A 27,088-nucleotide genomic window follows, 5' to 3' on the forward strand; every position below is an offset into this window, starting at 1 on the left:
CATTGAAACAGAGGAGGGAGAGAACAGTTTAAAAGCGATATATAATTGGGTATTATGGGTATGACAAGAGTCCAGAATGAAGGTTGCATAGTGGAGTGTACTCGGGGGGGTGGGGGGGATTGTATACCAATGAAAGAATTTTTCTTTTACTTTTCAAAGAGAAGAACAAACTGGAGGGGAGTGGGCAGGGAGAAAAATGTAACAATGAATGAATGGAAATCCAAAGTGTCTGTAAATATTCATTAAAATTAATAAAATAAAATTTAAAAATAGAAAAAGATCCAATCATCATGACAATCATTATTTTAAGATAGTGCTTTTGAAAATCAAAGTTAACACCCAAAACTAAGACTAAAATGCTCCCCCAAGAATTTGTTTTGTGTGTCATCGAGTTGGAACCAATTCCTAGCTGACCCTCCAATGGGTTTTCTGAGGTTATCAATCGCATGGAATGAGACTGCCCTTCTGTCTCCCATGGTGCAGCTGGAGGATTCAAACTGCCTACCTTTGAGGTGTCAGTTCAAGTTCTTATTCACTAGGCTACCCGACCCCGTATGTGCAATGCAGTGTAAATAATGCCTCTAGATTTTACACATTAAAATGACTGTGATGCCAAGTGCTTGTTACATGTATTTTACCATAATGGGGGGGGGGGAGCTTTGGTGGCCTAGTGGCAAGAAGCTACACTGCAATCCCAAAGGCACATGGTTCAAATCCACCAGTTGCACCGCAGGAAAAGGATGGGCAATCTCCTCCCATGTGATTAACTGCCTCTGAAAACCTGCTGGAGGGTCAGCTATGGGTCGGTTCTGACTTGACGGTACTCAGCAACAACAACAACAGCACAGGCTGGGACAAGGTTCAGATTTACTGTTCGCTATGAGTTACGGTGGACTTGTTGGCCACTAACAACAGAAATAACAAGCGGTTCAGTGGTGGACGCCTCAACTTGCAGGTAGGAGTCCTGAGTTCCAGCCCTGGCCAGTGCATTGACCCCAAGAGCAGTCACTACCTGTCGATGGGATCTTCCGTGTGACTGTAAGCTGAACAGGCTTCCACAGAGCTTCCAGATAAGACTAGGAAGAAAGGGCTGGCAACCGACTTCTAGAAAGAAAACTCAACCCCTGAAAGTTTCATGGAGATGGGGTCACTATGAATTGGGGGCCAACTCAACAGTAGCTCACCCACAGGCCTGCGCGTGTACACACACCCTTAGAATAAACAAGGCATCAAAACTTTTAAGTAAATACAAAATCCAGACGCGTGCTGCATGTGACTGATGGGGCTGGCGAGGAATCGAATCCTGGAAGCCCTGAGCTGCCAAAAGCATCAACAAATCTGTCTCCAATAAAGTGTTGCCAAATGTTTCCTAGGAGCAAGAACCGAGAGACTTCATCTCACACACTTCAGGCTTGTTCATCAGGAGCGACCAGGGCCTGGAGAAGGGCAGCGGGCTCGGTGCAATAGAGGGTCGGGGACAAAAAGGAAGGGCCTCGAGGACACAGAACGCCCCCCAAGGACTCCAACATGGAGCTCATTCGCGTGGGGGGCTACGGGGGACCATGCAGGATCATGCAGAGTCTGCTTCTGCTGTATGCAGGGGCTGGTGGGATTCAGAGCTGACTCTGACAAAAAATGTCTGTCATGTAATTGCTAAGCTCGCCCCAGTCCCGACCTTTGTCTGTCTTTACAATTTTTATATTTCATTGCTTTTGGGGGGGGCAGATATTTTGATCAACAGAGAGTGTAAATGCTTATGTTTGCTACTGTTTTGGACACAAGTCCCCCCACCCAAGTTTTGCAGCTGGGGTGAGTGCGCCCCTCGCCTCACCCTGGTCCAAGTTCTGACACTCCCACGTTGCCGGCCACGTGGACCCACACGCCTGTACCAGTCACACCAACACACACACACACGCCCTGCACAAACCTCACACTACCACTAGGTGTCACTCCTGCACCCCGAGTTGTAGGCCCAGCCTTATGCAGCTGCTTCTCTGGAAAGAAAACATCCAATTCAGTTATTCCAGGAACCCCTTCAGATTTCCTTTTACGCCTCTCCAACTGAGACATGTCCATTTCCCCAAGGAGCTCAGAACAATAGCCTCGTAATCCCAAATGATTGTGCCTTATAACAGAGGGACTTCCACATGCTTCCAATGCAGGAGAGGTGATGGACCAGAATAAATAAAAGGTGCACCTTGTCTGAGCTAAAATTCGTTTCCCTGACATTTGGGCAACTGAGTGAATGAGTTTGACAAAAAAGAAGATGTTGGACGGAAGTCAGGGGTGTGTGTGCATTCACGTGCGTGCATGGAGGGGTGGTGTCTACCCATTCCTTTGCACCACCCCTCTGTTGTTTTGTCATAGTGCGGTGCCTCTCATGTTGTCAAGACTGGAAGTGGTGCAATTGGCATTTACAATGCCAGCAGGGGCACTCACAATGGACAGGTTTCAGACTGACCCTAGGAAGAAGGGCTGAGTGATCCACTTTTGCAAACTGTGGCTGCTGGTAGGTGCCGTAGAGTCTAATGACTCAGAGCAAACCTACGAAGATCAGATCAAAAGTTTGTTCCATGCACACCCATGTTCATCGGGGCTTTGTTCACGATAGCAAGGAGCCGGAAACAACCCAAGTGCCCATCAATAAACGAATGGATAGAGAAGCTCTGGTATATTCACACAATGGAATACTATGCTGCATTGAAGAACAAGGAATTCATGCAATATTATTCAAAACGGGTGACCCTGGAGGACATTATGCTGAGTGAAATATCTCCATCACAAAAGGACAAATATTGCACAGGGGCACTGTTGTAAAACAGGACTGACATTGGAGTTGAGGGAAGGCAGAGAAGGAGAGGAGGAATGACGTATACTGCATTGAAACAGATGAGGGAGAGAACTGTTTAAAAGGGATATATGATTGTGTATTATTGTCATGACAGGAGTCCGGAATGAAGGCTGCACAGTGGAGTGGACTTGGGGGGTAAGGACTGTATAACAATGAAAGAGTTTTTCTTTTGCTTTTCAAGGAGAAGAGTGAATGGGGTAGAGGGGGTGGGCAGGGAGAAAAGTGCAACAATGAATGAATGGAAACCCTAAGTCTCTGTAAACTTTCATTAAAATTAATTTTTTTTAAAAAAGACCTTGCGCCACCCTCACAGCCTCCGCCATGCTCAAGTCCATTGCTATAGTCGCTCTGTCAGCGCATCTCATCGAGGGTCTTCTTCTCTTTAATCAACCTCTCCTTTTTTTATTTTTTAAAGGATGGCCCCCTCCTGGCGACATGTCCACAGGATGTGAGATGAAGTTTCACCCCTTCGCCTCTGAGGAGCAACCCTGCAAATGAGCCCATGACAACTCTGTGGGTCACAAGAGAAAGAGCACTGTCTGGGGCGGGGCTGGAAGAGGAGTGCCCGAGGTCTGAAGGCTAGAGAGCCAGGGCCCTCAACAGTGGGCTTAAGCAGGCCAGCGATTATAAGACGGTGCAGGATCTGTCAGTAAGTTTCCTCCTGTACGTGGGTCACCAGAGGCCGAATCAACCCGACCGCAACTAACAATCCAATCATTCATTCAACAAGTGTTTGATAAGTCTGTGTGTTCCAGGCACAGGGGACACGGCCAAGACCTTGAGCACATGCAAATCACAAAGAGCTAGGATTATGGAGGAAAAAGAACACCAGAGAACTGGATGGCCGTGGCAGGGGGAAATAGTTGAGATGGATTTTCAGGACATACTTCTCTGAAGCAACTGATTTGGGTGTTTGTTTGTTTGTTTTTTTAATATATTTTAATGCAAGTTTATAGAGAACTTGGATTTCCATTCATTCACTGTTGCACATTTTCCTCCCTGCCCCACCTCCTGCCCAGTTCGCTTTTCTCTTTGGGAAAAAAATAAATTCTTTCATTGTTGCACAATTTCCTTCCCCCATCCCCAGTCCACTTTGTTATGCAGTTCTAAATCTGGACTGTTGTCATGCAAATAATGCCTAATTATATATTCCTTTTCAACAGTTCTTTCCCTCATCTGTTTCAATGCAGTGTACTTTATTTACCCCTTCTTTTCGTTCTCCCCAAACCCCCATGTCAGTCCTGTTTTATAAGAGTGGCATTATGCAATATTTGTCCTTTTGTGACTGAGATATTTCACTCAGCATAATGCCCTCTAGGGTCATCCATTTTGTATATTTTATGAGTTCCTCATTTTTCAGTGGCAAGTGACATTTAAGCCGAGATCTGAAGGAAGAGAAGAGAGAGGACCACCTAGCTAGCCGAGGAAGGGTGTCCCAGGCAGTTACGTAGTGGCAAGTCCAAAATGGCTCTGAAGTATAGGATCCCAACTAGACTATTCTCCCTTATCCTGTGGGAATCCAGTAAAAGAGGTGGTCTTTACCCTGCATAGTACGAGGGTTCACCTAGATCTTAGCAAGCACTTGGTCAGGGAGGGCATTCTGAAGATGGTAGTGGAACTTTGAGCTGTCAAGCCCTGTGGTAGTTCCCAGGTCATTCATGGCCAGATCCCTGAACACCTAGGATCTATTCTGAGTGGGTGGGTGGACAGATGGTGGATGGGTGGGCGGGTGGATGGATGGTGGATGGGTGGGCAGGCGGGTGGATGGATGAATGGATGGGTACATGGATGGATACGGGTGTGCAGGTGGATGGAGAGATAGGTGGGTGGATGGATGGATGGATGGATGATAAACATGGATGATACCTCTGAAAGTTCACACAAACTCAAACTCAGACTCCGGCTCACAGTTCCCATGTTCCTACATGGCCTGGCCCCTCCCGGCTTCCTTGCCTTCACCTCTTTTCCTCCTGCTCACCTTCTCACGGCTCCTTAAACACGCCAAGTTCATTTCCCACCTCAGGGCCTTTGCATCTGCTCTTTTCTGCTGCATGGCGTGTTCTCCCTCCAGATAGATCAAGATTCCATCCTTCATTCCTTCCAGATGTCACCTCACATATGATCTCCTTAGAGGCCTCCTCCCTGGTTACTGAAGCGCGTCATTCTCTCATGCATTTTGTTCTCGACAAGCCCTGATAGGCCAGCTCCCAGTCACAAAGACCTCACGCCCAGCAGACCCTGCGTCCCCTGCCTGGTCCTCTGCCATGTTCACAGTCTTTGCCATGTGTAAGCCGTTGCAGCAGCTCCCGTGTTAGTCCATCTCAATGAGCCCCTTCCTCTTTTTGTCTGACTTTCTATTCTACCAAGAATACTGTGTTTCCCCAGGGACTGCCTCTCACTCACCCCCACCCCCATAACATATCCGAAGGACTTAAGACAAAGTCTCGCCATCCGCCTTTCTAAGGAACATTTTGGTTGGTTGGGTTTTTTTTCCTAAGGAACATTTTGATTGGTTGGTTTTTTTTCCTAAGGAACATTTTGGCTGCACATTTTCCAAGATAGATTTGCTCGTTGTGGCAGGTTATAGCATATTCAATATTCTTCATCTACTTCATAATTCAAAGGCACCAAATCTTCTTCAGTCTTCCTTATTCATTATCCAGCTTTCACATGCTTATGAGGCAATTGAAAATTTCATGCCTTCCTGATTTTAAACCACTCAATATCCCCTTGTTTTGTTCCAAAAAAGTGCCTCATGGTCTATGTACAGGTTCTGCATGAGCACAATTAAGTGTTCTGAAATCCCCATTCCTCGCAGAGCTGTTCATAATTTGTTATGATCCACACAGTCAAATGCTTTTGCATGGCCAATGAAACTCGTGCTGTAACATCTTTCTGGTATCCTCTGCTTTCAGCCTGGAAACAACAGCACCAATATCGCTTATTTTATGGGCTCTTCAGAATCTAGCTTGAAATTCTGGTACTTGCTGGTCTACGCATTTACTGCTGCAATCATTTGTAAAGTATCCTTAGCATAATTCTTCTTGTGTGTTATTATTGATGATATTGTCTGATCATTTCCGCATCCTGTTGGACCACCTTCCTTTGGAATGGGCACAAAAATGGATCTCCTCCGGTCGCTTGGCCAGGCAGCTGTCTTCCAAATGTCTTCAGCCCTGTTCATTATCCTTCATTCCACTTGCATTGCATTGTATGCTGTCTGGTTCGTTTCTGTATCCCTTGCCAAAAGGCCAGTGTTAAGAGGGCAGAAATTGGGATCACTTGGCTCACGGCGTTAACCTCAGAGACTGGAGCACGTGGTGATTGAGTGAGAAGATGAATGCCTTCTAGGAGGGACCTCTGGTACCCAGCAAGGGTCAGGGACAGGGAGAGGGAGCCCTGGGAAGGGATGGAGGGGCTGTAGGGAGCACAGAGCATTCTGTTTCAACTCGGGTTCCAGGCTCCCTCACTCCTTCCCCTGGAATACCAAGCCAGGTGAACAAGCACCCCAAGAGCCGATACTTTTCACAATCCTATACAGCCTGGTGCAGGCACACCGACGTGTAGAAGGCTTCACCCACTGCAGTCGTCATCTCGGTATTGTGCTCTTGCAAAACCAGCATGTCAAAATACAGCTTAAGAAAGTGCCTCACTGCTAGAAAAAGTGGTGAATCTGTTTCTTGTGCTTTTGCACTGTTCAACTAAGGGCGCCAAGGCCTCCAGGCAGAGCTGACACACCTTTGAACTCATTGAGGTTATTCCTAGTTCTAGGGAAGCACATCAGACTTTTAAACAGATCTTTAGGGAGCTGCGGTATTTTCTCAGGAAGTACCTCACAGATAAATGTGATTCATTTGTAGTATTAATTAGCCAAAGGTTGTGTCACCCTGATATGTCCACTTGCTGTACAGAAGTAACTCGTGCTTGCTGTGAAACCGAATACTGTTACCCAAGGTGGACAGTGTTTGGTGAAGCTCCCCGATTAAAACAAGCTTGGAAGCAGGAGTGGCATCCACTTCCGGAATAGCTTGCCTCCAGAAACCCTATGAACCTAGAGAAAGGATGAAAGTTATACAGGAAGTGTCTAGGACTTTCGTTCATAGGGTGGCTATGAGTCAGCTGCAACTCAACCACACTTAACAACAACAACAACATACTCCCCATAGTGGCCACCTGGAGGCACTGCAGGTCCTGGCCGGATCCCCACCAGCCCGACTCCAACAGTTTGGCTCCATCCTCACCACCGGACTGAGGAAGCCCCCTCATTGGTGGTTTCAAGGACCCTTGCTGGAAACCAACTTGAACTTGGTTTCTTGTTAATTTTCTGGCAGCCGTGTCCCCCAGTTCTTCGTGTGTGTGTGTGTGTGTGTGTGTGTGTGTGAGTCTCGTGTCTCATTCATCCATCTCCCATGCTTCTCACACATGCCAGCCGAGACCCTCTGTATACCAACCCTCTGCTAGGCGCTGAACACACACCCCTGTCCCACCCAGCGAGGGAGCAAGGCAGGGAGAAGACCTTAAATCTCTCCCTGTAACCTGAAGGCCCAGCCATCCAGAGTCTAGCCCCCATCTCTACCAGTCCCTGCTCTGGGTAGGCACTAGAACCAATTCATTTGGCCTTCGTCCAAAAAGCTGCCACACCTGGACTCGAGCCTCCACCTTCACCCTCCTACTAGTGACAGCTGCCCAGGTACTGCCCTGACCCAAGGCCACTCTCTGTCCTGACCCACCGCTGATGTCTGTCCTGACCCACGGCCACTGTCTGTCCTGACCCACGGCCTCTATCTATTCAGACCCACGGCCGTTGTCTGTCCTCACCCACGGCCGCTGCATGTCCTGATCCACGGCCGCCGTGTGTCCTGACCCAGGGCCGCCATCTGTCCTGACCCATGGCCACTGTCTGTCCTCACCCACAGCCGCTGTCTGTCCTGACCTATGGCCACTGTGTGTCCTCACCCACGGCCGCTGCATGTCCTGACCCAGGGCCGCCGTCTGTCCTGACCCACGCCGCTCAGGAGCGTCAGTATAGACTTGTGCTCCAAAGGTTTTCAGGGGCCAACTGTCCAGTGGATCAGCAGGTTTTTCTCCCTCTGGGTTCATCTGAATGGAGCGAGCCATCCACTGAAATCATGCAAAGATTTCACTATGCAGGTAGTAGGACCACTACCCACAGCCATGATCCATTTGGATTTATGCAACCCTCCATCGTGTTTCTGTGGCTGTGACCCCCAATGGGAGGAGACTCTTGTCTCTCTTCCTAAGCGATAGTGGTGGATTTGAACCATCAACCTTATAGTTAGCAGCTCAACATGCTCCTCCTCACTACACCACCAGGGCTCCTTAACCATGGAAGTGTTGTTACGTACCACTGAGTCAAAACCAACCTATAGCTGACCCTCCCGCGGGTTTCCGAGGCTGTAAATCACACGGGAGGAGATTGCCCATCATTCTTCTACAGAATAGGAGGTGGATTTGAACTGCTTACCTTTGGGCTGGCAGCACAGCTCCTACCACTAAACTACCTGGGTTCCCTCTACCAAGGAGGCAGAAGAGGATTACTTAACAGACAGACCAGCGTGTGCCCAGATTGAACACCTGGCTTCAGTCCTCGTGCAGGTCGAGAGCTGCCGGAGCTGGAGCGAGTGACTTAACTTTTCTTTGCTTCAGTGTTCGTCCATAAAACGTGGACAGTACCAGCACCCACTACCGCATGCTGGGGGTATGAAGAACCTTAACCCACGCTGTGGAGTGAGCACGGGGTGAATGTTCTCGCATCTGAGCCTCGCTTCCCTCTGATCTCATCTTGGATGTGAAGGTGCTCCAAACTCCAAGATGGAGGAGGGAAGAGGCTTCCCAATCGCTGAAGGGAACTTGGCACCCCTACATTTTGCAAACCCTCCCCCCACCCATGGTGGGATAGCATTGGGAGGGATATTTGCTTCTGTAAAGGCATGAATGGGGGGCTGTCACTGAGCTAAGAGCACGTCCCCTCATTCAGTTAATGGCTCCGGGGCTGGGTACCAACCTCAACGACCACACACAAGCGCGCACACAGCCTTCACTGTCCTCACTCCCTGTCAGAAGGACTGCACACACAGCCAGGCACCTGGTCACATAGCTTGTGCACCACACCCAGGCAGATGGACAGAGCTGTGGGGACACACATGGTCCTTTATCCTCAAGCTGCAGCTGCCGACACAGCCCCGGAGTCACACCAACTCCCGGAGTGGCAGGCTCCCAAGTCTGGCACTCTCACGCCAGCCCTCCCGCCCCGCCACCCACGGCCACACACAGACACTCACGTAAGGACCCCCCACCCATCACACCCCAGAGCACGTACGGTGGGTAAACACTCCCGCAGCCTCACCCACAAACTCCCCCAACCGTCACGCCCAGCCACCTAAGCCACAGCCCAGCCACCTAAGCCACACAGCCGTGCCCACCACCTGCGCCCCGCGCCCACCACCTGCACCGCGCTCGCACGGTCCCCCCGTCAGTCACTCACACGTGGGCCCCACCCCCTTCCCCAGGCTGGGGATGCAGGCGGCGGCGGGGGCCCCAAGCACCCCACACCTCCCGCCATGATGGGGGGAATGGAGGGGACGCGGCACCCCAAGGCCCTCTGAAGTTTCTCCCCCAACTCTTTGTCCTTCCCACCTCCCAGCTGAGCGAGATAGCGGGGTGTGGGCTCCGGGTCACTGAGAGGTTGAGAACCCCGGGAGCCGGCATCAGGCTGTCCCCCAAATCACCCCAGCTTCAGGTACGACTTAAAGCAGGGCGCCCCCCTGCACCTTCCCCAAGCCCAAGTGGCCACCCCAGCCCCTTCCCCCGGCAGGGACCCCCCCGCCTCTCGCGAGTCCTGCATCCCCGGGGGCTCTCGTCACCCCAACACGCCACCCCGGGACCCCCCACTCCGGGGTCCCTCTCCCTTCCGGGAGCCCCCCCCCACGCCCCAGAGGCCGCACCTGCCCACCGGGCCCCTACCTGTCCTGCAAGGCCTGGGCACAGCAGCAGCAGCGGCAGAGGCAGCAGCAGCGGTGGGAGCCCGAGCGGCCACATGACGCGCCCCCGGCCCGCGCCCCGGTCCCCCGCCCACCCTAGAGGCGCCTCGGCACCGCGACCATGCGCGACCCCGCCCTCCCGGCTGGCGACCCTCCGCCGCCAGACCCCGCCTCGCCGGCGGCCGGCATTCCGCCAGGCCCGCCCCCTCCGCGCCCCGTCTTTGTTGCGGGCTCCGCCCCCTGGTCCCGCCCCCAGCTCCTAGCTGGGACCCCGGCCTGCTTGGCTGTGGGCAGGGAAGGGGGCCATCTGGGACTGAGCCCCACACACCAGAACTGACAGTCTCACAGGGCACGTGGGGTGGGATGTGGGGCTGGGGGGGGGTTCTCCACCAGGGGTTTGTGCGTGTCACCCCCTCTCTGGTCGAAGGTATGAGAGGAAATCAGTGGAAGAGAGTTGGGGGGATGAGAGGAAGGCCTTGTGGCGAAGAAGAGACATTGAAGGACATCCCCCTACTTGGAGAACTCGAGGATCCTCAAGGGAACTGAGGCAGAGCTGTGAATTGGAAGAGGGGTAACTACCAGGACAGGGGGACACAGGCAGAGTGAGACAGACTGAAGACAAGAGGCCCAAGAAGACGACCCCCTAGTTAGGTGGGCCTGGCCCCTAAGAAGGTAATCTCTCCCCACCCCCATCCCATTCGCTTCCCTATAAGCTTCCCCTCCCCCACCACACCTGGGACCATCTCTCCCTGTTTCAATGGCCCAATATGAAAGAGCAGATCCCCAGAAAATCAAAACGGAGCGCAGCCCACACAGAACCATTTGCATGAGAAGGACGTCCTGGTCCCACTGGTTTTCCTCTGGTCTCTTCCTCCCTCGAGCCTCCCCACTCACCTTCTCTCCCCAAGGTCCCCCACGTGCTTCTTCAGAGAAGGTGTCAGGTTGTGGATAAATGTGGCCACAGTGGACTGGAGGGAAGGGAGAATTCACATTGTTCTGGTTCTACTGTGTGCTGGCTGATGACGCAAATTACTAATGGTGTGGCCAGGACAAGTGTATATCTTGGTGTCTAGAGCACTTGAGTTCAAACCTGATTCTGCTCCTTCTCCACATGAATTTAAGGCAAAGCTCATCCCTTCTCTTAGGAGATACATTTCTTCATGTTGTTGTTGTGTTGTTATTGTGTGCCATCGAGTCACCTGTGACTCATAGTGACCCTATGTACAATCCCTCTAAAGCCTGCCCTGTCCTGAGCCAGTCTCCCTGACTTTGACTCACTTACCCCGTGATTCATTTACTGTATCAATCCCTCCCCAGATGAGATGGATTGGTTCATTTCCTGACGGAGTGCTCAAAACATTTCTGTCATTCATGTAAACAGAATACCAGGTTGCCCTGGATGGTGCAAAAGGTTAACACATTCAACTGCTAATCCAAAGGTTAGATGTTCAAGTCTACTAAGAGATGCCTCTGGGTGAGTGGAATGCAAAAGGTAGAAACAAAGAAGGACAGTAGCTGGAAAACATGGCCTTGGTGGTGGAAATGACATTGGCGATCACATGACAAACTTCTGCAAAACCAAAGGCTTGTTCATTGGAAATACACGTGGTATGTTGTTGTTGTTATGTGTCATCGAGCCGCTTGCGACTCATAGCAACCCTATGTACAAAAGCTCTAAACGCCGTTCTGTCCTGTGCCAACCTCACCATCTCAAACACACTCATTCCCACTACTCCACTCACAGAATCAATCCAACTCATCGAAGGTCTTCCTCTCCTTCACCGCCCCTCCACTCTGCCAAACATGATATCCCTTTCCAAGGACCAGTCCCTCCTTGCAACATGCCCAAAGTATGTCAGATGAAGCTTCAGAATCCTTGACTCCAAGGAGCATTCCGGCTTCATCTTCTCCAGGACAAACCTGTTTGTTTTCCTAGAAGTCCATGGTATATTCAACACTCTTCTCCAGCACCACAGCTCAGAGGCATCAATTCTCTTTCTATCACCACAGCTCAAAGGCATCAATTCTCTTTCTATCATCCCTATTCACTGTTCAACTCTCTGATATATAGCACGTAATTGCAAAGACTATAGCCTGGATCAGACACACTTCAGCCTCCAGCTTGACATTGTTGCTCTTCAGCACTCTTGAGAGGTCCCTCACAGCTGACTTTCCCAGTGCAATTCATCTCCTGATTTCCTGGCTGCTGTTACCAAGAATGCTGACTGTGGAGCCAAGTAAACTAAGACTGTTAACTATCTCAGTCTCTTCACCATCCATACTCGATTTCTTCACAATGTGGTATAGCAATGACTATCCAAGATGATCTCAGCAAATGTAATACACAATGATTAAATCATATGTGGATAGAAAAAGACAATGACAAAGCTCAATCTCATTAGTCAGATCAAGGCCAGCCTCTGACTATAGGCCAGATCATCAATTACTCAAACACAAGTTCAAGATGTAGCTGAAAAAAAAAAGATACACAGTCACCACATTAAAAAAAAAAATCAGTTGCTGTTCAACCACTACAGGAGACAACAACTGGTCAAGAGCTCATTTTATTACTGGAAGAAGCCCAAGCTGAACTGAAGGCTTTGGTGAAAAAGAAGACTCCAGGAATTTACACAATTCCAGTTGATATGTTTCAGCAAGTGGATGAGATGCTGGAAATGCTCACTCATCTTTGCCAAGAAATTTAGAAGACAGTTGCCTGGTCAAAAGACTGAAGAGAGATGCAAATTTTTGTCCTTCTCAGAGAAAGATGATCCAATCAAATGTGGAAATCATTAAACAATATCATCAATAGCATACACAGGTAAAATTTTGATGAAGATAATAAAAAAACAGCTGAGCAGTATATTGACATGTTGTCGTTGCTGTTATGTGTTGTGAAGTCACTGGCAGCTCATAGCAACCCTGTGTACAATAGCTCTGAAGCCAGCTCTATCTTTAGCCAATGGCATTGTCTCCAACACACCTACCTCCATTATCCCAGTCACTGAGTCAATCCAGCTCATCCAGGTTCTTTCTCTCTTGCACTCTCCTTCCACTCTACCAAACATGATGTCTTTCAAGGATTGTTTCCTCCTGACAACATGCCCAAAGTATGTGAGATGGAGATTCAAAATCCTAGCCTTCAAGGAGCAGCCTGGTTTCTCTCTCTCCAGGAAAGGCCTGTTTGTTCTCCCAGAAATCCAGGGACTAGTCAATACTCTTCTCCAGCACCACAGCTCAAAGGTATCAACTCTTCTTCTATCCTCCTTAGTCACTGTTTGGAATCAACCCATAGCTGACCCTCCAGCGGGTCTTCAGAAGCAGTACATGGGAGGAAACTGCCCATCTTTATTCCTTGAAGCAGCTGGTGGATTCAAACTATATGCCAGAAATTCAAGTTGGATTTAGAAGAGGATGAGGAACAAGGGTTGTTGCAGATGGTGAGTGGATCTTGGTTGAAAAGAAAGACTAGAAAAATGTTTGTCTGTACAATGACTGTGTGAGTCATTACAAATTAAAGATAACGCTGCAAAGAATTCATACCATGTAATTGTGCTCATGCAGAACCTGTATATCGCAAAAAAGGAAGTTATTTGAACAGAACAAGAAAATATTGCCTGGCTTACAATCAAGAAAGGTGTGCATAAGGGAGCTCTGGTGGCCTAGAGGCAAAAAGCTGCACTGCAATCCCAAAGTCCCACAGTTTGAATCCACCAAATGCTCCGCTGGACAAGGAGGGACAATCTTCTCCTGTGCCAGTCAGATTCAATTCAACAATACACAACAACAACAAGAAGAAATAAATAAATAATTTATTTTTAAAAAAAGATAGGTGTGCATGTAAGTTGTATCCTCTTACTAGACAGGTTCAATCTGCATACTGGACAAATAATCTGAGAAGTTGAACTAAAGTGAATCTGAAGAGGAACATGGTATCAAGATTATCAGCCTACACGACACAGATGGCGCAACCTTGGTTGCTGAGAGTGAAAACTTGAATGGAGCACATGTTGTTTGTTGTTGTTATGTGCCGTCGAGTCACTTGCGACAACAGCCCTAAACTCCGCTCTGTCCTGTGCCAATCGCACTGTCCCTGGCACTCCCATCCCAGTTATCCCAGTCACTGAATCAATCCACCTCATAGAGGGCCTTCCTCTCCTGCGCTGTCCCTCCACCCTCCCAAGCATGATGTCCTTCTCCAAGGACCTGTCTCTCCTCACAACATGTCCAAAGTATGTTAGACGGAACCTCAGAATCCTTGCCTCAAAGGAGACACCTGGTTTAACCCTTTCCAGGACAAATCTGTTTGTTTTCCTAGCAGTCCATGGTAGTCTCAATACTCTTCTCCAGCACCACAGCTCAAAGGCATCAATTCTCCTTCTATCCTCCTTGGTCATTGTCCAACTCTCTGATGCATAACAAGTGATTGTGAAGACCATGGTCTGTATCAGATGCACCTTGGTCTCCAGAGAGACACCATTGCTCTTCATATGTGATATGGAGCACATATCAAAAAATAAAGAAAAAAGAAAAGACTTGCAATCCCAGAGGTCTGTGGTTCAAATCCACCAGAAGCTCTGCTGGAGAATGAGGGACAATCTCCTCCTGCACCAGTCAGATCCAATTTGATGGTACACATACACACACACACACACACATACACACACTAATAATTTTAAAAAAAAGTTTAATGGAAAGAAAGAAAAGACTACATCCAGCCTTCAGAAAGCTTTCTATCTCAACACCAAATAGAAATCCTCAGAAGTGGACCAATAAGTAACATTGACAATAAATAGAAAAAAGATTGATGTTCTCAAGGATCTTGTTTTACTTGGATCCAGAATCAACACTGATGAAAACAGCAGTTAAGAAATCTAATTCTATATTGCATTGGGCAAGGCTGCTGCCAAAGACCTCGTCAAAGTGCCCTAAAGAAGCAAAGAGGCCACTTTGAGGGCTAAGGTGAGCCTGACCCAAACCTTGATATTTTCAGTTGTCTCAGATGCAGCTGGAAGTTGTGGCATGAATAAGGAATGCCGGCAAAGAATTTATATGTTTGATTTATGGTGTCGGTGAAGAACACTGACTATATCATAAACTGCCAGAATAATAAACAAATCTGTCTTGGGAGAGTATCGTCAGGGGCCCCATAGAATCCAGGATGAAGAGATTTGGTTTCATTCCCTTTAGACAATGTTCTCAGGACAGGCAGAGTTCTGGAGAAGGACATCAGACGTGATGACGTACAAAGTCAGGAAGCAAGAGGAAGAGCTTCAACAAGACAGAGTGAGTCTGACCTTGACTCTGCACTCCTCCTGCCACTTGACCTATGGATCTTGGAACAAAACCTGCAGAAGTGTGCAGTGTGTCACCTCACCTCCAGATTGTGGACTTTTCAACCCTCACAATCTACATGTGCATGTGTACAGATACACGTGTATTCATGTGTATACAAACAAATACATATACAAAGTTATTTACAGGATTGTCTATGCATTATTGCTACATTTCTTAGCTTTATATTGTTGTTGTTGTTATGTGCCATCAAGTTGCTTACAACTCATAGCGACCCTATGTACAAGAGCCCTAAATGCCATTCTATCCTTTGCCAGCCTTGCCGTCTCAAACACACTCATTCCCACCACTCCATTCACAGAATTGATCCATCTCATCGAGCGTCTTCCTCTCCTGCACCGTCCCTCCACTCTCCCAAACATGATGTTCCTCTCCAAGGACCAGTCCCTCCTTGCAACATGCCCAAAGTATGTCAGACGAAGCTTCAGAATCCTTGACTCCAAGGAGCATTCCGGCTTCATCTTCTCCAGGACAAACCTGTTTGTTCTCCTAGCAGTCCATGGTATATTCAACACTCTTCTCCAGCACCACAGCTCAACGGCATCAATTCTCTTTCTATCATCCCCATTCACTGTCCAACCTCCAATGCATAGCACGTAATTGCGCATCTTCGTCTCCAGCCTGACACCATTGCTCTTCAGTACTCACAGCTGACTTTCCCAATGCAATTCTTCTCTTGATTTCCTGGCTGCTGTTAGCAAGAGTGTTGACTGTGGAACCAAGTAAACTAAAACTGTTAACTATCTCAATCTCTTCACCATTGCTGTTCTTAGGTGTTATTGAGTTGAGTACAATTCATAGTGACCCTCCAAACAACAGCTCTGAATCCTGCACAAACCCCAAGATCTCTGACACACTAAAGCCCATTGCTGCAGTCACTGTGTCAATCCATGTCATTGAAGGTCTTTCTCTCTCTCGCTGACCCTCCACTTTTCCAAGCATGACGTCCCTTTCCAAGGAATAGCCTCTCCTGACAACATACCCAAAGTATGTGAGAGGAAACTTCACCATCTTTGACTCCAAGGAGCACTCTGGCTGTCCCTTCTCCAAGACATGCCTGTTTATTCTTTGGACAGTCCCTGAGATAGTCAGGGCTCTTCTCCAACACCACATTCAAGGCATCAACTCTTCTCTCATCCTTTTTCACTGTACAGCTCTCAGGCACATAGCAAGTGATTAAAAAGAATATAGCCTGAATCAGGTACACCATAGTCATCATACTGACATCATTGCTCCCCAATAATTTGGAGATGTCCCTGACACCAGACTTTCCCAATATAATACATCTCTTGATCTCCTGACTGCAGGTACCAAGGGTGCTGATTGCAAATCCAAGTAAGAGGAAATCATTGACAATTTAGATATTTTCTCCATCCATCACGATGTTGCTTATCAGTCCAGTGGTGAGAAATTTTGTCTTCTTGATATTGAAATGCAATTCATGTTAAAGATTGTAGTCTTTGATCTTCTGTAGCAAGTGTTTCAAGTCCTCCTCACTTTCAGCAAGCAAGGTTGTGTCACCTGCATAAAGCAAGCTGTCATTAAGTCTTCTTTCTATCTTGATGCCACATTCTTCTTCAGTCTTGTTATTGTGTGCCGTCGAGCCACTTGCGACTCATAGCGACCCTATGTACAAGAGCCCTAAATGCTGCTCTATCCTGTGCCAACGTCACTGTCTCTGACACACTCACTCCCACCACCCCAATCACAGAGTCGATCCATCTTACCGAGGGTCTTTCTCTCCTGCACTGTCCCTCCACTCTGCCAAACATATGTCCCTCTCCAAGGACAGGTCCCTCCTTGCAACATGCCCAAAGTATGTCAGAGGAAATGTCAAAATCCTTGACTCCAAACATCAGTCTGGCTTCACCCTCTCCAGGACAAAACTGTTCGTTCTCTTAGCAGTCCATGATATATTCAACACTCTTCTTTAGCACCATAACTCAAAGGCATCAATTCTCTTTCTATCATCCCTAGTCACTATCCAACTCTCAGATGCATAGCACTTAATTGCAAAGACTATAGCATGGATCAGGCGTACCTTAGTCTCCAGCCTGACATCGTTGCTCTTCAGTACTCTTGAGAGGTCCCTCACAACTGACTTTCCCAATGCAATTCGTCTCCTGATTTCCTGGCTGCTGTTACCAAGAGTGTTGACTGTGGAGCCAAGTAAACTAAGACTGTTAACTATCTCAATCAGAGAGAGAGAGAGAGAGAGATGCATTATGCATAGGGTGGTTAATTAAAATTCAGGAGATTCAATAATTTCACAGTTCTTTCTCTTGAATCATCAGAACCCCTTTCCAAATAAATTTCATTATATAAAACAAGAATAAGTTTCACTTAGAACTGTATGCCATAAGGACAAAAAATTCCCTCTGACTGTGGAATAACTTTTAAAAAAAGAAATGAAATACTTCACTGCAAATTTTCTTTGCAAAGGTTTGAGGAGCTCGAAGCTCTACCTGAGCTGTCTTTCAGCCCTCTTTACATGAGACCCAAGATACCTCCGGGAAGCAGATTCCAGTAAATGAACTTTGCAAGCCCCGTGCAAGCCCATTTCTGAGAATTCCTCCAGAACACATGTCTGAAGATTGCTCTCCATGTACACAGCTCCTTGGAGTGTCTTTCAGCACATTTCAGTCTTCCAGTGTTTTGTTTTGTTTTTAAGCCTGCATCTGCAATTTGGAAAGAAAGAAATCAAAACAAAACCAAACCCGAGAAGGAGTGACCCAGCTGCAACCTACTTTAAACAAAGCATTGACTAGGGGAGCTCTGGTGGCTTAGTGGCAAGAAGCTGCACTGCAATCCCAGAAATACGCAGTTCAAATCCACCAGAAGCTCTGCTGGAAAAGAAGGGATAATCTCCTCCTGTACCAGTCAGATCAGATTTGACGGTACATACACACAAATAATAAAATAAAAATAAATTAAAAAAACAACAACATAGCTGTGACTGAGAGAAGGGCCCAGGACTGGGACTGCTTCATTCTGTTGGACGTGGGATAACAACCCGTCGTTTCATCACAATGGAGTATAAGTTGAGGACCCTATCAGGAGGCCTAGTGGTAGGAATCTGCGCTGCAATCAAGAAGGCTTTTGGTTCGATGCTGCCAGCAGCTCCGCAGGAGAAGGGTGGACAAGCTCCTTCCACGCTAGGTTGTTGGGTTTGTTTGTTTTTTCTAAATTTTGTACACTCGATGATTTATTCATTGTAAATACCTTTTTAAAACCACATGTGCCATTAGAGAGATAAAAATCAAAACAGCAATGAGATATCATTTCATTCTATAAATAGTAACAAAGATTAATAGGTCAACAAAACCTGGCGAGGATGTGGAAAGATTGATATGCTTTTTTTTAAAAAAAAATCTTATTATTTAAAAATTTTTTAATTATTAATTTCAATGAAAATTAACAGAGATTTTGGATTTCCATTAATTCACTGTTGCACTTTTCTCCTTGCCCACCCCTCTTCCATGCTATTGTTGTTATGTGCCATCAAATCACCTGTGACTCATAGTGACCCTGTGTACAACAGCGCTAAACCCTGTCCTATCCTGTGCCAATCTCACTGTCTCTGCCACATCTACCTCCATCACACAAATCACTGAATCAATCCATCTCCTAGAGGGTCTTCCTCTCCTGCACTGTCGTTCTGCCCTCCCAAGCATGACGTCCCTCTCCAAGGACTGGTCCCTCCTTGCAACATGTCCGAAGTATGTCAGACAAAGCTTCAGAATCCTTGCCTCCAAGGAGCAGCCTGGCTTCACCCCCTCCAGGACAAATCTGTTCGTTCTTTTAGCAGTCCATGGTATATTCAATACTCTTCTCCAGCACCACAGCTCAAAGGCATAAATTCTCCCTCTATCATCCTTAGTCATTGTTCAGCTCTCTGATATATAGCAAGTGATTGCAAAGAACATGGCATGTCTCCAGACTGACATCGTTGCTCTTCAGTACTTTAGAGAGGTCTCTAACCACAGACTTACCCATCACAATACATCTTTTAATTTCCTGGATGCTGGTGTCAAGAGTGTCGACTGTGGAGCCAAGCAAACGGAAACTGTGAACAATCTCAATCTCTTCACCATCCATCATGATGCTGCCAATCGGCCCAGTGGTGAGAATCTTTGTTTTCTTGGTAGTGAGCCTCAATCTGTACTGAAGTTCAGTCCCTGACCTTCCACAGCAAGCACTTTAGGTTCCCCTCAGTTTCGGCAAGCAGGGTTGCGTCATCTGCGTAAAACAGGTTGTTGATAGATCTTCCTCCAATCCTCATGCCACATTTCTCTTCACAGAGCCCAGTCACCCAGATAATCTGTTCTGTATAAAGATAGAAAAGGTATGGAGATAGGACACATCCCTGGTGTACATCCATGCTATTATTGCCTCTGAAAACCCTCTGGAGGGTCAGTTATGGGTCGGCTCCAAGTCAACAGTACACAACAACAACAACACCCCCCAGAGGCTGCAGAACTGGAAGCAGGTGATTCTTTTGCCATACACATGATTTCTAAAGGAAGCAGGTTATAAGATTGTTAAAAAAAAAAAAAAAAAAATGGAAGCAGGTGATTCTTTTGCCATACACATGATTTCTAAAGGAAGCAGGTTATAAGATTGTTAAAAAAAAAAAAAAAAAAAGGAAGCAGGTGATTGTGAATAGCGACCACCAAGGAGAATCATTGATATTGACACAACCTGGCCAGGAGTGCATTCTGAGGGTGTATCTACCTTTATCCTACAACCAGAGAGGATGAGAAAGCTTCCGTTCCCTTCCCATTCCAATCCAATCCACTGACCAATATCTACTCTTGCCAGGGCCAAATGCGACAGTGATCACATCCATGTGGATCCCTTTGACCCTTGTTGACATCATCTCATTCAGTCTCTCAGCTTCCCCAGGAGGAGGAGGGACAAACCTGCCAGAAGCTGGGGTCCCTCAAAAGCAGAGCTCAGGTGCTCCTGGTTATTTTGGAGGTGATCCCAAGAAGGATCGGAAAGGGGGAGACATGAAACAGGGAAGGAAGGAACCAAGATGATGGTCATGAATGAGCAGGTTGTCAACCGGGGCTCTGTCCTGCTGGAGACCTGAGGGTGAGGGAGGTGAATGTTCATTCTGCAGGTCCTGTATGTCATGGGGGAGGCCTGTTGGGGGGTGTCAGCTCCTCAGTATCTCTGCTGTTCCTGCCTGTGACCTGAGCTGCCCTCAGTCCATTAAGAGGTGAGCATGGGGGTGCAGGGGTGTCGCCACAATGGCAGGAGTGGAAGTCCAGGTGGGAGTTCAGAGCATGTGCCCTTCACACAGCCATGGCCTGACCCTAAACACTAGGGAAGGGCAGGAAGAGTTTGCATTGGCAAAGGTGTCTCCACATCGTTTCACGGTCAATGCAACCAAAACTAAGCAAGATTTACAAGTGGTCAGTGCTCGCCTCAGGGTTCGCTCCGGGTGGCCAACTCTGGCTTCCACTTCCAAGACCACCTGCCAAACGAGTGTCCTGTTTCGTGGGCTCTGAGCAAAGGCTCAGCCAGCTGAGAAACTGAGCAGAAGCCGGAAGCTGTGTTCACCCACACCTGCAGAGAGCCCAGGGTGGCCTGGATCCACAGGCTGGCCCCATGGGGACGGTCATGTCCTGTGGTGAAGACCATCCGTGCGCTGAGCAGAACGGACACCATGAGGCCACAGTGCAGCACATCCTCAAGGTGCCGGAACACGCTTCCGGCAGCAGCTTCACACCTGCCTCTCCTCACAAAAGGGTAAAGGAACACGTCGTAGGCATAGTCAATGTGCTTTCTCTGTGCTCCAGGAAAACAAACACGGGGCAGGTGGCTGCTGGGAGGGCTCAGGCGGCATCTGCTTGGGCCTCTTTGGTGAAGGAAGTGAGGCTCAAAGATGTTTAGATGCTTTCCCCCCCTTTTTAAAAAAATTATATTGGTTTGCAGCAAAAATTAATATACACTGTTTCACACATTTCTTAATTCACACTGTGTTTCATACCATCATTCCCATGCGCTGGGTTTTATAAAATTAATCACCATTGAGTTGTGCCCATTATTATCTCATCTTTGCAGGTCCCCATTGGATCTTTCCTAATTCCTTCACCTTCTCCCTCCACCCACCAAACTCTGTGACCCTGTGATTTCCCCCTCTTCTTTCCATCAGCCCTTTTCCCCCTCCCCTTCCCTCTTTGGACTTCTGTACATATGTTACTGGTTTTCCTTCTGTTTTTACAATAATGGTCTTATGCAGTATTTGTCCTTATGAGACTGAGTTAGTTCACTCAGCATAATGCTCTCCAGCCTCTCCCATATTATATAGTATTTCTTTTTTCAGTGCTGCATAGTATTCCATCAATTCTCAACCCAGTTGCTTGTTGACGGACATGTGGGCTGTTTTCATTTTCTTGCTATGGCAAATAATACTGCTCTGAACATCAATGCACAAGAGATTTAGATTCCTGATCAAGACCATAAAAAGGGTGTAATTGCAGAGTTAGGGCTATAAGTTGGCTTATATCTGGCATCAGGGCCGGGGGGGGGGGGGGGGGATCATGTGAAGCTTCACGCTTTGAATACTTCATGCTTGAATACCCAGACCCGGCCCTCTGGCATCCACATGGATCACAAAAGCCTGGACACACCAGTGAGCATCATGGGCAGCTTTCTCTGACCCCCTGAATTATCCCAGGTGCCCCAGAGGTCCATACCTTCCACTCTCTTCTTCTTTTTTTTTGTTTAGTGGTTTTTTTTTATTTTTTCTTTAAATTTATTTTATTTCATTATCTTTTGTGTGTACCATCAAATCAGATCTGACTGTACAGGAGGAGATTGTTCCTCCTTCTCCAGCAAAGCATTTGGTGGATTTGAACCATGCACCTCTGAGACTGTAGTTGCAGCTCCTTGCCACTAGGCCACCAGAGCTCACCTCTTTTTTTTTTAAATTTTGTTATTATTTTTTGTGTGTGTACCGTCAAATCGGATCTGACTGGTACAGGAGGAGACTGTACCTCCTTCTCCAGCAGAGCATCTGGTGGATTCGAACCGCACGCCTCTGGGGTTGCAGTGCAATTCCTTGCCACTAGGCCACCAGAGCTCCCTCACACCTTCCACTCTTACCTCCCCAAATGCTCACGCAGAAAGCTCAATTCCCCAATTCTAAGTCCCGGAAAAGACAACCCAGGGAGGTCTAGGCTTAACCACAACCTCAGGGTTCCCCACTCGGGTTCCGTCATTCAGTCCCACTCGCCTTCCGAGGCACTGTTCCTCTTCTCACTGTACAGCTGCTGCCACCTTTGGGACTCTCTCCCTACAAGCATCTTTCTCTTTGTTTCTCTTTTTTCCCTTTCTCTCTCTCTCCCTTTGTCTGTCTCTCTCCTTCCTTCCCTCCTGCTACCCCCTCCCCCCTCCTCTTTCTCATCCCCTCACTCCTCTCTCTTTCACACACACACACACACACACACACACACACACACACACACACACTGAGTGATTCAGCTGCGGAAGTGAAAACTTGTGGCCCAGTCAAGCGCGTGACCTCACACACAACACCACCAACACCCTGCTTCCTTCAGACCACACACTGGATATGAGGTCAAGCCCAGAGAGAACAGTCACATGGAACCACCACACAACCACACACAACACACAGTCATATATAGAGTTCAGGCATAACCGCCCACAGTCATATGGGGAAGGAAAGTTAGAGATGAATCAGCCCTAGTTCCCCAAGGACAAGCACTCACAGATGCTGTTAAACACACACACACACACACACACACACACACACACACACACCACAAACATCTACAGCCTCGAACACCATTTATAGATATACACACACACCGAGATCTACAACCTGAGGTATCATTTACACACACAAATACACACACAAGAAGATCTACAACCTTGAGCTCCAGTTACATATACATACACATACATACAAACAGATCTACAACCTGGGGCACCATATATAGATACACACACAGATCTGCAACCTAGAGCACCATTTACACAGACACACATCCAAAGATCTGCAACTAGAGCATCCTTTACACACACACACACACACCTTGAGCACCATTTATTCACACACACACACACACACACACACATACACACACACACATCTATAACCTAGGCACCATTTATACACACATACACCCCTACAACCTTGAGTACCATTTACACACACATCCACAACCTGGAGCACTATTTACACACACACACACACACACACACACACACACACACACCGCCACAATTTGACACACAGTTCACACACAGAGATCCTGAATACAAACACAAAATTCATGTAACAGATCCACAAGCCACTGCAGGGTCACCCAACACATGCCTGGTACCACGCACAGAGATTCATAGTACATAGTTAATCCAGTGACACCCTGTGAACCCCAGAGTACAATCAAAGAAACAGGAAGGCAGTTCACACACAAACAGGCGCTCACACACTGACACACAACAGAGACACAGTTTGTATGAAACGCATGCCCAGACCCACAATTCAGACACACAGCTATACACATACACACACACACGCGCGCGCACACACACACGCACACAGAACACAGGCAGAGTCCACACACAAACACCCACAGTGACTTGTGACACAGACACTCTCCGACAACCAAGCTCAGGCCGGGCAGCGTGGGAATGAGGCCGTGAGAGGGGCGCGGTGACCATGACTCAGGAGGCCTCCCTGGGGGAGGAGGCGGAGGGAAGGGGGGCAGGCTGGAGTCCAGGGCATGTGGTTCCCATTACGGGTCTGGGAATTGAGGGATTCGCTGGCGGGACAAGGAGACTCAGCACCGCTTCCCAGCCCTGCCAAGACAGGAAGGAGCAAGGCCCTCATCTGAGGTCACTGGGGCTGGGACTTGGCTCAGCCCCTTGGCAGTTCCTACCAAAGAGCGATCTACCCCAAGCCGGCCCTGATGCAGGCGGGCTCCCTGCAGCCCCTGCAACTGCCCTGTGAACAGTGTCACGTGGGAGGCAAGAGAGGCTCAGAGTCGTCAAGACACTTATCTGAGGTCACACAGTCTGCAAGTGGAGGAGCTGGGATCTAAACCCAGGTCTCTGTGCTGTTCCCATCCCCAGTTCCAGGCAGATGCAAAGATCCTTCCAATTGACCCTAAAATAGAGTCAGTGCTTAATCTGGCTCACCGGGCACTGGCTTCATCTCCGCGAACAAGGCAGCCTCGGTCCTGAGCTCCTTAGAGTTGAGAATGGTTAAAGCACTGGGTGTAGTCGAGGGTCCTGAAAGGTGCCCTTGGGATGCAGTGGATTAAATCTGGCTGCTAACCAACAGGTAAGTGGTTCAAATCTACCAGCTGCTCTTTGGGAGAAAGATGATGCAATCTGCTTCTGGACAGATTTGTTGTTATTTCTGTAAACTGTCACAATGTTGCCCAAATTATTCAGGAGTCATGATGTCAGACTGAAGACTACGGTGCATCTGATTCAGACCGTGGTCTTTCTAATCACTTGCTGTGCATCTGAGTGCTGGATGGTGAATAGGGATGACAGAAGAAGAATGCCTGTGAGCTGTGGTGTTGGAGAAGAGCACTGAACATCCCATAGATGGTTAAATGAACAAACAAATATATCAATATATCTTGGAGAAGGTGCAGTTGGAGTGCTCTTTGGAGGCAAGAATGATAAGGTTTCACCTCACATACTCAGGGCATGTTCCTAGGAGGGACTATTCCTTGGAGAGGGACATGATGCTGGGAAGACTGAAGGGTCAGCGAAGGAGAGGAAGACCCTTAGCCAAGTGGATTGACACGGTGACTGCCACAGTGGGCGCTTGTGTGTCAGGCAGGGGGAGGACGGCACGAGGTAGGACAGGGTTCAGATCTGTCGTGCATAGGATTGTTATGAGCCATACTTGACTGGCACCTAACAAAAACAACATACTGTCAAGTCAGAACCAATTCGTGGCTGACTCTCCAGCAGGTTTTCAGAGGCTGTAAGTCACACAGGAGGAGAGTGTCCATCTTTGTCCTGTGGAGCAGGTAGTGGTTTTGAACCATGTGCTTTTGAGTTGACAGAGCAACTCCTTACGGCTAAGTCACCAGAGTTCACTCTCTATAGATTTACCACCTTGGAAACCCTAAAGGGCAGTTCTACTCTGTCCTCTCAGGTGGCTATGAGCCAGAATCAACCCAATGGCAGTGAGCTGGGGTCAAGGCCAGGGCCTGGCATTGGGAGCAACAGTGGAGGTGAAACCAAGTACATAGCTTGTACAAAACACACACACAGACCCACAATTCATACACACGCACAGACACATAAACACCCACAGAGACTCTCATGACGCAGCCACCCTCTGAAAACCAAGCCGAGGCCAGGCGGTGTGGGAAAGAGGCCACAAGAGGGGCGAGGTGACTGGTGAGTCAGGAGGCCTCTCTGGGGGAGGAGGAAAGAAGGGGGGCAGGCCTTGCAAAGAAAGCAGGACACAGTGGACAGAGGGAAGCATGGACTCACAGCCTGGAGGCTTGGACGGAGAGTTGGGGTTGGGTCACCTGGTGAGTTGACAGTGAGAGGCCAGGGACGCCAGGACTTGAACTTCGTCTTGGGACCAGTGAAGAGTGGCAAAGGAAAGGGCTATGATGAGATGTAAGCAACCAGTGTCACATCCGGGACAGATGAAGGTGCATCTCTCTGTACACAGAATGCCCATTCTTAGATGGATAGAGGCCCAGGGACACTTAGCCATGCGCACAAGGAGACGCGTGCTGGGATGTTTGCACTGAAGCAACATGGGAAACGCCTAACAGTCCACGTGTAAGAGGACAGAGAACCACATTCTAGGGTGTTTGCAGTGTTAGACAGTGTTTGAAGGTCGCTTCATGTCCTCCTCACTTTTAGCAAGCAAGGCTGTGTCATCTGCATACCCCAGCCCATTGATGAGTCTTCCTCTTATCTTGATGTCACATTCTTCTTTACAGAATTCACCTTCTCGAATAATTTGCTCAGCATACAGACTGAATAGATATGGAGAGAGAATACAGCCCTGAAGTACTCCCTTCTTAATTTTAAACCATGTGAACAACCTCATCTTACTTGGATCTACAATTAACACTCTTGGTACCAGCAGTCAGGAAATCAGGAGAGGTATTGCACTGGGAAAGTCTGCAGTTAAGGACCTCTCCAAATTATTGATGAGTAATGGTATCAGTGTGAGGACTAAGATGCATCTGATCCAGACCATGGTCTTTCTGATCATTTGCTGTGCATCTGAGAGCTGGACAATGAATAAGGAGGACAGAAGGAAGTTAATGCCTTTGAGCTGTGGTGTTGGAGAAGAATACTGAACATCCCAGGGACGGCAAAAAGGGCAAGTAAATATGTCTTGGAGAAAGTGCAGCCAGAGGCAAAAATTATAAAGTATCACTTCACATACTTAAGCAAGTTGCTAGGAGGGGTTAATCCTTTAAGAGGGACATCATGCTCAGAAAGGCAGAATGACGGTGAAGGAGAGGAAGACCCTGGACCAGGTGGACTGATGTGACAACTGCCACAAAGGGCTCTAATGTGTGAGGAAGTGTGAAGCTGGCACAAGATGGGTCAGGGTTCAGATCTATTATTCATAGGGTCACTATGGGTCAAAATCAGCTTGATGGCATCTAACAACAAGAGACAGTGTTTACAAAATTTGCAGTCACCATGAATCAGAATAAACTCAACAGTAATTGCCTTGGTTAGGTTTTAGAAACAGACTACAGTGTGTTTGGGTTAGTAGATATGTGTGCATAGTTGTTGTGGATCCAAATAAGATTAAACTGTTGACCGTTTTAGTCTATTCTCTATCTATCATGATGTTGCTTATTGGTACGGTGGTGAGGATTTTTGTCTTCTTGATGTT

At 47.9% G+C, this 27,088-nt stretch overlaps 1 protein-coding gene across 1 annotated transcript in view; it reads right to left on the reverse strand.

Annotated features, from left to right (window-relative positions):
- Positions 1-6,444, reverse strand: part of OLFM2 (olfactomedin 2) — a 110,964-nt gene extending 104,520 nt beyond the window's left edge. Inside the window, exon 1 of the mRNA XM_006898832.1 lies at positions 6,391-6,444. Coding sequence (XP_006898894.1) covers positions 6,391-6,444 — 54 coding nt within the window. The remainder of the gene's footprint in view (positions 1-6,390) is intronic.
- Between the last annotated feature and the right edge of the window lie 20,644 nt (positions 6,445-27,088).

This window comes from Elephantulus edwardii, unplaced genomic scaffold (assembly GCF_000299155.1).
Source record: "Elephantulus edwardii isolate Elephantulus edwardi_28Jun2011 unplaced genomic scaffold, EleEdw1.0 scaffold00237, whole genome shotgun sequence".
Taxonomy (NCBI): domain Eukaryota; kingdom Metazoa; phylum Chordata; class Mammalia; order Macroscelidea; family Macroscelididae; genus Elephantulus; species Elephantulus edwardii.